General features: G+C 36.3%; 1 protein-coding gene across 1 annotated transcript; it reads left to right on the plus strand.

Moving 5' to 3' along the window:
- The first annotated feature begins 346 nt into the window (after positions 1–346).
- taz (tafazzin) lies at positions 347–8723 on the plus strand. Its single transcript, XM_022766812.1, has 11 exons — positions 347–424; positions 2760–2906; positions 3050–3178; positions 3260–3305; positions 3427–3512; positions 3591–3671; positions 3770–3811; positions 4053–4115; positions 5802–5854; positions 5960–6037; positions 6768–8723. Exons 2-11 carry the CDS (start codon positions 2798–2800, stop codon positions 6867–6869), a joined length of 789 nt encoding a protein of 262 aa, XP_022622533.1. The 5' UTR covers positions 347–424; positions 2760–2797; the 3' UTR covers positions 6870–8723.
- The last annotated feature ends 2951 nt before the right edge of the window (positions 8724–11674 follow it).

The raw sequence follows: 11674 nt of genomic DNA on the forward strand, positions 1-11674 counted from the left end.
GGTATCTGCTGTGTGAGATGGCAAATCTCCAACAAAATCCTGTGTGATAAATATATTCTGTGCAAAACTCATCACCAGTCAAGCTAAATTTATTCCAGGTGAATTCTCCATAAGGGGAAACTCAAACAGGAGCTTTACATAGAGGCGCTTAACCTTTGGCCTAATTCACAGCCTCCATTACCCATAAATCCACATTGCTCAACACGGAGCGGGTTGAGGACTAAACACATCAGTATATATGAGGCTTTAACTCGTGGGCATAAAGTGAAGAGCAAAGGGCGCTCGATACATACAAAACATCTGAAGATAATAAGTTATACGACACCATTTCTGAAGACTACAGTACCCAGAATTCGATGCGACTAGCTTTCAGTTCCGGTGTCAGTGACCATCAAACTGTCAGCAAGAGAAAGGTGAAGTTGAGGTAAGTGTTTAACCCCATGTTGTTGTTTTTTATTCAGTTCCCAAGTTATTAATATTTTTAAATGTATTAAATACGGCTTCGTAGAGCTACACAACATGTTATATGTTTGTTAAACTACGTTAAAGTAGGTAAAAGAACCGTTTGTTGGCTAATTTGACTCGACCACAGAGAACAGAGAAGCAGCAGATAGCCGTGCATTGACTGTGTCAGTGCAGCTACTGAGTGACGGTAAAGCTAAAAACGGCTGCTCACGCGTGTATAAACCGATTTATAATTTTATTTTTTTACAGGCTAAACGTTATATGTCTCTCCGAGCTGAGTGAACTTTGGCTAACAGGCTAATGCCAGCTAGCTGTTGTACATTACCCTGACTATTTTGACTTGAGACTCGGGTGAAAACATAGTAACAGGTTAGATGTTTGGGTTTAACAACAGCGGATTGAAATAAGGGATTCAGGTGGTACTATGCTCTCACATGCTGCATAGGCCTGAGCAGAGGTGGACAAAAGTACAAAGCTTCATTACTTGAGTCACAGTATAGATCCTCCTGGTCAAATATTTCTCAATACAAATGAAAGTTGTTCAGTCAAAGTTTTACTTGTAGTCAAAGTACTGGAGTGCTTGGCTTTTAAAAATATTTAAGTATTTAAAAGTAAATTTTGTCCTGTTCCACATTTACAGAACCTAATGAATCTGAAACGATCTACTGAAGCAACAACTGACTGTAGAACACGTAGAATAAAAAGCTTGTAGGATTTAATGCAGTGTCTAGAAATAACCATAAAAACACAAGTGTATCAACAAAAGGAAAAAGGACACCCAGTGTAATTTTCTTATTTCTTTTTTTTTAGTCAGTGATGAAGTTTGGTCGTGGTAAACACAGCAAACATTTAAAAGTAAATGAATCTTTCTTTATTTCTAAAAGTTTAAGAAGAATCTTCTGCCTCATGTTTGTCTAACGTAGCCATCATTAGGACACTGGTTCAGACTGAGCTGATCAAAAATACAGCAGCACAACATGACTGACAGTGTATTGCCTGTGATTGCTTTTTCTCCTGTAACAAACAAAGCATATGGTCTATCATATTTTCAAAATAAAACAAAATTCATTCACTGAATAAAAGCTGCTTCAAAGTAATGAGTACTTCATAGAAGTGTAGTGGAGTCAAATTTGTCTTTTAAGTGTAGTGGAGTAAAAATCATACGTTTCCAAAATAAATAATACTCAAGTAAAGTACAGATACTTGACAAATATACTTAAGTAAAGTACCCAGGTAAATGTAAATTGCAAAGTTGTTTAATCACACGACATTCATTTCAGTTTTTTAAGGAAATATTATGAAAATTTACCTGTTCCAACTTCTCAGATATGAATATTTGATCGTTTTCTATGAGAATAAACTGGTTATCTTAGTCAAAGAAAACAAGACATTTGAATTAGGCATTTTGCTCCATGGGAAATTTGCAACAGGCATTTTTAATTATTTTTCTTGCATTTGAAAAACCAAATGATAAATAATATACAAATAATTTACAGATAAATGGATAAAGTAACTAATTGTCAGTAGCTGTTGTTACAGGGCACAGTTCCAAGGGCCCAAGGGGTCAGGGGGCCCCGTGTTGAACCAGAACAATCATAGAATCAAAAAGAGACACAAACCAAGTAAACAAGGAAAACAACCACAGAGAAATTTAAAGAAACACAAAATGGGTATGACTTGACATATAATGAATAAAAAATAGACCCCAAAAAACAACTGAAAAGAGCCAAAAGAAAAAGTAGACACACAAAACAACTAAAAAGAGACAAACTAAGCACACAAAGGTAAAATGACACAAAGCAGACTTGATTTGACTCAAAATGACTACCAAAAAAAAGCAAAGTGACCACATAAATAAAAAAAAAACAATTAAAAAGATGCAAAACGAGTGAAAGTAGATGCAAAAATGAGTAAAAAGATTCAAAATAACTTGTGTTTCTTTCAGTCCAAGGGTCTTGCCCTTATGTAGGAGGGGTGATGGGCCTTTTACATGTCCAGAACATATGCAACATCTCAAAGAGAGATTTATGAGGTTATTGTAAACTGTATATTCAGGAGCAGACTAAACCCTGTTACATGAGCTAGTCAGACACTGAGCGACAGAGCAACAGCAACAGTTTAACCCAGGTTCTCTGTTAGGCAAGGTAACTGTGAAGACATCTATGACTTTGGTGTGATTATTTTTAAATACAGCGCACATAAGAAATTAACCTGCTTATAAGAAAAAAAAAAACAATTTCAGCCTGTGTTAAGTTTTCCTCTGGCTGTTTGTTGTTGTGTTTGGGTTGTGTCAGGTTAATGTGTGTGGATGTAGTGTCTGTGGAGAGCTGTGATGCCCCTGGAGGTCAGATGGCCATTCCCACAATGCCCTGCGTTGGCATGGAGGATCTCCAGCTCACTAATCATGGGCATGGTGGGCTCCTATTCCTACTTCTGGACCAGTAAGTTGGAATATGTGCGCACACACACCAATACGCCAAATAGCTACAAGAATATTCTCACTTTCTAACTCAGGTTTCCAGCCTTTTTCTCAGCTCACTGCTTCTCATTTTCTCCCTCTCCCTCCCAATCTCTATATCTTCAGAGTACATGAACTGCTTGACAGTCCACAACCACGAGGTTTTGTTGAACCTGATTGACCAGAGACCCTCTGACACGCCCCTCATCACTCTGTGCAATCACCAGTCTTGTATGGATGACCCACATATTTGGGGTAAGGACAGACCCACAATTTAAAATCACATGATCCTTTCAGTCGGCAACATCAGAAATAATTGTGCGTGTTTTGTGGCAGGTGTTCTGAAGCTCAGACATTTGTGGAACTTCAACAAGATGCGGTGGTGAGTTTTATCATTTCTACAACGCTATCACTCAGAAAGAGTAGAAAATTGTTTGATTTTGTTTTGTTTTTTTTTTTTGTTATTTTGGATAATGAGTAATTACCTGCTTGTGACTGGACAGGACCCCAGCAGCATCTGACATCTGCTTCACAAGAGAGCTGCACTCTAGATTCTTCAGCCGTGGAAAGTGTGTTCCTGTCTGCAGAGGTGAGCGTTGCACAGTTGTTTCATTATCCCCCAACTTTGTATTACTGTCTGTTGAATGAAGCATTGTGTTGTCTTTAGGTGATGGCGTTTACCAGAAAGGTATGGATTTTGTTCTGGAGAAACTGAACAGAGGAGAATGGGTGCACATTTTTCCAGAGGGTATGTTAACCTTCCTGCTCACAGCTTTTTCTGTTTTTTATTTAGTTTTTATTATAGTGGAAAATAAGCACTTCTGTCTTGTTCTTTTTTTTAAACAGGCAAAATCAACATGACTGAAGAATTCATACGACTAAAATGGGGTAAGCACGGTGCAAGTTTGTGCCACTGTAATGACAACTTACAGTATAATGCTGCACATATTGAACACATACGTACAGTAAGAAAACAGTAGATCACACTTGAAAGATGAACGTTGTTGATAACTTACTGATACAATCCTGTATATTGACCCTTTGCACTTTGCCTGCATGTCAGTTTTCAGTGTTGAAATTATTCTGTTTCAGAAGCTCAGTGAGATAAAATATCTGTTTTGTGTTTTAGGTGTGGGTCGGCTGATAGCAGAGTGCTCCCTTAATCCGATCATCCTGCCGCTCTGGCATGTGGGTGAGTAACCCACCACCACAGTACACTGTACACACGGGACAGCACACTGTCCCACACGTTCTGCTGTTTCACTGCTTTGTTTTTGAAGACTGAGTCTACTACACCCTAGATCAGTGGTTGGCAACTGGAGGCCCGCAGGCCACAACTGGCCCACCAGCCATAATATCATAATTTATGGATTACTTGTCCCTGCCAACAGAATACAACAATAGACAATACAACATGGATACAGTACAAATTGACAAAAAAAAAAAAACTTTTTTTATCTACTAACAACATCTGATCAGCCCAGTACAAAGTCATGTCAATTTAATAGGTTAATAATCTGTTATAGCAATTGTTAAGCAATGAAACAAACAAAAAGTTTTAAAGTTTAATCCATGGTTTCACATCTAAGTAAATCAATCCAAAAATAACTCTGGTCCATCTAAACATCTGGTTATCGGTTGGCAAACGATGTCGGCAGTTGACAGATCTCTTGAGTATGGCACCGAGACAGAGGCAGGTGTAAAAAAGCAAAAATGTCATTTTGATGCCAGAATGTTCTGAAGACGTGAGGCTTGTGAAAAAATGGGTCCAAAATTGTTTCGGTGACTATGGAGCGAAAGAATCTGTGATAATCTGTGATCTCGTTCACTTCGCCCATTGGAATGAATAAACTCAGACCTGCTTCCGGTCTCCTAAAGGGGCGGGAAGGTGGGGAAACCCACGTGATACAGATATAGGAAATAATCAGAAATTAAGTGCCTCGGTTTCTCTACTGTCTATGATTATACTTTTATCCATGTTGAGAGTAAATGACAGATTCAAACAATCACACATCATGCCACAGGCTGTAGTGTAGTCTCTTCCTCTTTAGCAATTTTGCAAGAAAGGTCTTTTTTTTCTTTCTTTTTCTTTTTCTTTTTTTTTTTGCAGGAATACTAATTTCAAGCTATTGTGAGCTTTTATTCTAAAAAGTTCTTTGGACAACCCCCAGACCATTTTGAACGCATTGCTGGCATTTATGTTTTTTTTTTTTTGTGTGTTATTTTTGACTGGCTCACTAACTTGGTGGCCCACGATGGCCAGTCTGATAATGAAACAATCTATAGTGCAAACAACAATAAAATCAGAAAAGGACTTTCACTGTCAGCGCTCCTCTCCTGTGACAGCCTGTTTTTATGTTGACAGCAAGTTGTTCTGTTGCATTTTGAGATTATTTTCTATTAAATATTGTATAAAAGTGTATAAATAAGTGTTTTTGGCGTGCCTGACCAAGTGGCGCTATCCATGGTACTGAAGGGGAGATTTCATTCTGGCATATTAAATTAGCATTTAACCTTTTGTTTTGTTGTGTATGATCACATCCCCCATGTGTCTGCATGAGGGAAGACCCGGCACATGGTTGGACCGGAAAAGAAGTCTTAGTCTTAGTCTTGTTTAAAAAGAGTTAAACAAAATATTTATGAGTCTTCAGTAGGAACTAAATAGGAAGTATTGATGCACTAACACATTATTGGTTTTGGTCTTTTCATGGGATTTGTTGACATTAAAAACAAATGAAAGTAGAAACCAATGCCGAAATGAAAAACAACAGAGTGATCAGTTCATCACAGGGGATGTAGGTGCTGAGGGAACATTGATTACGTCATATAAAAAAATATAAAAGTAAGTGTCCTTCCCTCTGTTCTACTTTTGCCTCAGGTTTGAATGATGTCCTGCCAAATGTGACGCCCTACATTCCTCAGACCGGCAAGGTAGGAACATTCACATCCAAGCCCAGCAATGTTTTTACATCTTATTTATCATGGCTTTTTGTCAGTTGTGACAGACTGTTGTCGTAACTGGTGGTTTACTTTCAGAAAATCACAGTCCTGGTGGGGAAACCATTCAGTGTGAAAGAGCTTGTTGAATCCCTTCGAGCCGAAAACAAGAGTCAGGTGTGGACGGAATAGATTTCATTTATGTATTTTAAAAACATAACTGTAATCCATTATGAAGTTGATAACAAATTTCTGACATTAATCAGACAAAACAAGGCACTTGAAGATGTCACAATGAACTTGTGATAGGCATTTTTTGCTATTTGCTGACATTGTGTAGATCATTATAATATTCCTTTTTGTTAACATCCGTCCTGTAACGAACAATTATTTTCATCAATGATTATTCTGCTTATTATTTTCTTGATTAGTGTATACAATCATGGAAATAACTGATAAACTAATCTATAATAAAAATGATTATAATTAGCTGCAGCTCATCTGTGATTCCTTATGGAGCCACATTTTCTGTAATGTAACAAATGGACTGAAACTAGGCTAAAATGGTTTTGTCCAGGAAATGTATGTAAATGTAAATGTAAACAAATATGTCTGCCTGGCAATCCAATACTCAAAGACATAAATACATGTCATATGAAACAAAGAAAACCAACAAACCCTCACATTTGAGGAGGAGGAACCAGCAAACGTTTGGAAAAAAAAAAATTATTAATCATCTCTCAAGAGTTTCCAACAAATTCTCTGGTGATCATCCGATCTTCTAATCGGCTAAGGGTTTGATCTGCAGTTAGCATACCTGATTTGTGATAGGGTAAAGTGCCACACAAGCAGATTATTAATGTATATTTGTAACATGTTTTTTTCACTCTCTAAATTTTCCTTTCAGGTGGAAATGAGAAAGAACTTGACTGATTTCATCCAGGCAGAGTTTCGGAGCCTGAGAGCCCAGGCTGAGGCCCTCCATGGGCAGATACACATCAAATCCTGAGTCCCAGCCATCCTGCTTTTACACTCCTCACAGCCAACCAGACTGATTATCCTTTACCCCAAAACTGAGGCTAACGCCTTCAATACAGGACTGTTTTTACCTCGATTTTTGGTATCCACTCCTGTCTTTTACTTGGCTGGAGCACCCAAAAAACAGGCTTTGTAATTCAGCCGTTGTTAAAAGCAGGCATCATGTTTTTAATTGATTTAGTAATGTCAGTAGCTGGGATGGGCTTCAGTCTACTGCCACACAACAGGATAAACAGTTTAGAGAATAAATGATGGATGATTGAGTTACTTGAATTCATACCAATCAATGTTGTGTGATCTATATGCTGCCAGTCACTGACCTGGTCCTGGATACTGAAGGATTTTGAATGTTTGTAGCTTCTAGTCTGAATTTCTACAGTAGATTGGCCATGAAGTGTCATTGTTATCATTGCATCGTGTTACTAATTTAACTCACTGTGGTTCAGCTGTTATATAACTGGTACCATCAGACAGTTCAGGGTCCAAGGAATTACATCAATTATGGACGATTCCGCGCCTCATTACTTATGCCCAAAGCCAACATTCAGTGCCAGTACAGGAAGTAGTGTATCCTTTATGTAGAGAGGTGAAAAGTAAGGGTGTGGTGCTCAGGGTGGTGGATGGGTGTGCACCACATCGTATTCATATGCTGGACAATGATCTTTCTCTAACCTTCAAGTTATAATCCTAAAGATTTCAGTCTTTTTTTTCCAGGTCCCAGAACATTCATGGAGCAGCTACTACTGTATCAGTTTGCATAAGAGCCAAACAGACTCACAGATTTTAAATGAAGAAGAAGCCAATAATCTGTCTTTCTGCACCATGCAGCATAAGCAACTTTGATCTGATTTCATGCTGCATTCGTCACAAGCATTTTTTTTTTTAATCCAGCTGTTGGAGAGTGAACTGTAGACAGTGAGGCTGATATTAGTGACATAAAGTTACAGTAACACTGGACTACATTCATGCATCATTTCCAGTGAATTCCTCCTGCATGTGAAGGAAATTTAACGCAGTGAAGGATTAGTGGACTCAATACAATGAAAACTACTGTGTAGAGCGGAAACCACACAATGTAAATACATGGTATTAGTAGTAGTCGGCAAATGCAGAAAATGTAGAAAGCAAGACTTTAAAAATGTTGGCATTGGATGTAACAATAAGTAAATAAATAACAGTTATTGAACGTAATTTAGGGCTTTGCAGAATCGTCCAATACTGATGTTCTTATTTGGGGTTAGGGTCGTGTTAACCTGTTACCCCACTTGTAGCAGAACTTTTTACAAAGCTGCTGTTGTTACATATTAGTATGCAGTGTGCTCCTCTGTGCATGTACACATGGAGTAATACAGATTTATTATTTATAATTACTGGAGAAGTAAATCTGGAAGTCAGGACAATACTTTCATAGCAGAGTAAATGATTGTGAGGATATGACAATGGTAATTGTACCATTTTATGTTTTGCTTTTATTAGGTCCTCGGAGCTTTAAACCAGTTATACTGTCCCTAACATCACCATGTGCCCTGCTGTCTTTGTAAACCCTCTCTAGTTCAAATAATTTCTTACTATTGTAGATTGTAGTTTTTTCAGAACTATTAAAATGCAACGTTTTCTGTTGATCCTCTCAACGTCTGAATGCTATCACAGATGTATATAACTTATTTTATCACAGAGGTCAGTGGCTTTTATAAGGGAGGAATTTATATGGGAGGAAAGGCCAGGGCTAAGTGATCAGTGTTTTGTTTTTTAATAAATGTATTGCCTTACTGTGATTACCACTCTTTCCTACTGTAAGTGAATGCCAATAAAATGTTTGACTTTTCTAAATTTTAACAGTGTATCATTTGACTGGTGAAAGTGCTGCAATCCTGTTGGCCCATGTTTACTGGCTTTTATATTCCTTGTAGCCTGGGTTAACTCTGTAAAGATGAACATCCTCCCCAAACTGTCCTACCCTTTTCAATTCATACCCATTATTATTATTGGGCTAATCAACGTTAGAGTAGTTCAGCTTTGGATCCATTTGTAGAGGTTATCTGCTCCTCCCTCGTGGCTGCATATGGAAGCTATTTCCACTTATTCATCTGCCCATGAATTTTTACACTAAAAATGCCATGGTTAAGTCTACTATGACGATTTGGAAACAACTCAGACACCATTTTGGTGTACAGACCTTTTCGCTCTCAGCTCCAACATCAGCCAATCCAGTTTTTCATCCTTCACTGATAAAGCATTCTCCTTATGGTCCACCTTTGGCATTAAGATTTTTGGTGACCTATACATTAATAACACCTTTGCATCATTTCAGCAGCTCTGTAAGAAGTTTAATTTATCTAAACATCATTTCATTAGGTACTTACAAATCCATAGTTTTATTTGTAGTTTTAGCTGTCATTTTGCCAATCTCCCGGAGCCCTCACCTATTGACTTTCTCTTAACCCCATTCCCCTCCACAAATGGTTTGATCTCACATTTATACAATGTTATTCATTTCCTGTTAGTTTCAGTTGACATAACAATGCAACTTGTTATACAACATTTTGGCATTTCTGTGTAGTAGAAACAACAATGAAAAAATCTGAAAAAAAAATTAATGGTGAATCATAACCCTTTGTTTACACATTTAGCAGGTACAGAACAACAAGACAATTTATGTCTTGTGGTGTTTGTGTCACCTGATGAATCTCAGTCCAATATTCAGTATCTTTTTGCTGGTTGTATGGTCTCCGCCACCTCCTGCAGAAAATATATGGTTCTTTAACTGCTAAATGTTCCACTATGTTCACCAACTGCTCTCTGACTGTGTCTGTCTATTTGCTATTTGCTGCTGAGTGTACAGTGAGTTTTTATAGCTGCCTGCTGTGACTGAGGACCATGCTATCAGCCAAAACAATGAAATTGGGATGGACAGAGGGTGAGGCATACTATGTCAAAGAAATGTCATAGCATATTATGGCATAAAAATGTCATTGTATAGTAAGTCATGGACATGTTAAAACGTTTTATTGTAGTATGGCATAAAAATGACAATAAACGTTTTAGTATAGAAAGACATAAAATGCCAAAAATGTAATACTATTTTGAAGCACAAAGTGTTATATTATAATATAGCAGAAAATGTAAGAGTATAGTAAGGCATTAAAAGTCATAAGAACCTCATGCTATAGTAAGGCATAGGAAAGACATAGTATAGTAAGGCATAAAAACAACATAGTAAAACATGGTATAAAAAGTCAGAATATCGTCATAGTATAGTAAGGCATAAAAAGTCATAGTATAGTAGGGCATGAAAAGTTATGAAAACGTCATTGTATAGTAAGGCATTAAAAGTCATAAAAACGTCATAGTATAGTAAGGCATAAAAAGTCATAAAACGACAGAGTGTAGTAAGGCATAAAAAGTCATAAAAACGTCATAGTATAGTAAGGCATAAAAATTAAAAAAAACGTCATAGTATAGTAAGGCATAAAAAGTCATATTACAGTAAGGCGTACAAAGTCATAAAAACGTCATAGTATAGGGAGGCATAAAAGTCAAAAAAACGTCATAGTATAGTGAGACATAAAAAGTCATTAAAACGTCATTGTGTAGTAAGGCATAAAAAGTCATATTATAGTAAGGCGTAAAAAGTCATATAGACGTCATAGTATAGTAAGGCATAAAAAGTCATAAAAATGTCATAGTATAGCAAGGCATAAAAAGTCATAAAAACGTCATAGTATAGTAAGACATAAAAAGTCATAAAAATGTCATAGTATAGCAAGGCATAAAAAGTCATAAAAACGTCATAGTATAGTAAGACATAAAAAGTCATAAAAATGTCATAGTATAGCAAGGCATAAAAAGTCATAAAAACGTCATAGTATAGTAAGACATAAAAAGTCATAAAAATGTCATAGTATAGCAAGGCATAAAAAGTCATAAAAACGTCATAGTATAGTAAGACATAAAAAGTCATAAAAATGTCATAGTATAGCAAGGCATAAAAAGTCATAAAAACGTCATAGTATAGTAAGGCATAAAAAGTCATAAAAACGTCATAGTATAGTAAGGCATAAAAAGTCATAGTATAGTAAGGCGTAAAAAGTCATAAAAACATCATAGTATAGTAAGGCATGAAAAGTCATATTATAGTTAGGCGTAAAAACTCATATAAACGTCATAGTATAGTAAAGCTTAAAAAGTCATAAAAACGTCATAGTACAATAAGGCATAAAAATTCATAAACACGTCATAGTATAGTAAGGCATAAAAAGTCATAGTATAGTAAGGCGTAAAAAGTCATAAAAACGTCATAGTATAGTAAGGCATAAAAAGTCATAGTATAGTAAGGCGTAAAAAGTCATAAAAACGTCATAGTATAGTAAGGCATAAAAAGTCATAGTATAGTAAGGCGTAAAAAGTCATAAAAACGTCATAGTATAGTAAGGCATAAAAAGTCATAGTATAGTAAGGCGTAAAAAGTCATAAAAACGTCATAGTATAGTAAGGCATAAAAAGTCATAGTATAGTAAGGCGTAAAAAGTCATAAAAACGTCATAGTATAGTAAAGCATGAAAAGACATATTATAGTAAGGCACAGAAAGTCATAAAAACGTCGTATTATGGTAAGGCATAAAAAGTTATGAAAATGTCATAGTATAGTAAGGCATAAAAAGTCATAGTATAGTAAGGCATAAAAAGTCATAAAAACGTCATTTTATAGTAAGGCATAAAAAGTCATAAAAAGTTCAAAGTATACTAAGGCATAAAAAGTCATAAAAACGTAATAGT

The sequence above is a fragment of the Seriola dumerili genome, unplaced genomic scaffold (assembly GCF_002260705.1).
Source record: "Seriola dumerili isolate Sdu_G_001 unplaced genomic scaffold, Sdu_1.0 BDQW01001051.1, whole genome shotgun sequence".
Lineage (NCBI taxonomy): Eukaryota > Metazoa > Chordata > Actinopteri > Carangiformes > Carangidae > Seriola > Seriola dumerili.

Coding starts and splice junctions, on each gene's coding strand:
- taz (XM_022766812.1), top strand. CDS start 2,798: ATGCCCCTGGAGGTCAGATGGCCATTCCCACAATGCCCTGCGTTGGCA. Junction 3,812..4,052: donor ATTCATACGACTAAAATGGG/GTAAGCACGGTG, acceptor TTTGTGTTTTAG/GTGTGGGTCGGCTGATAGCA. Junction 5,855..5,959: donor ACATTCCTCAGACCGGCAAG/GTAGGAACATTC, acceptor GTTTACTTTCAG/AAAATCACAGTCCTGGTGGG.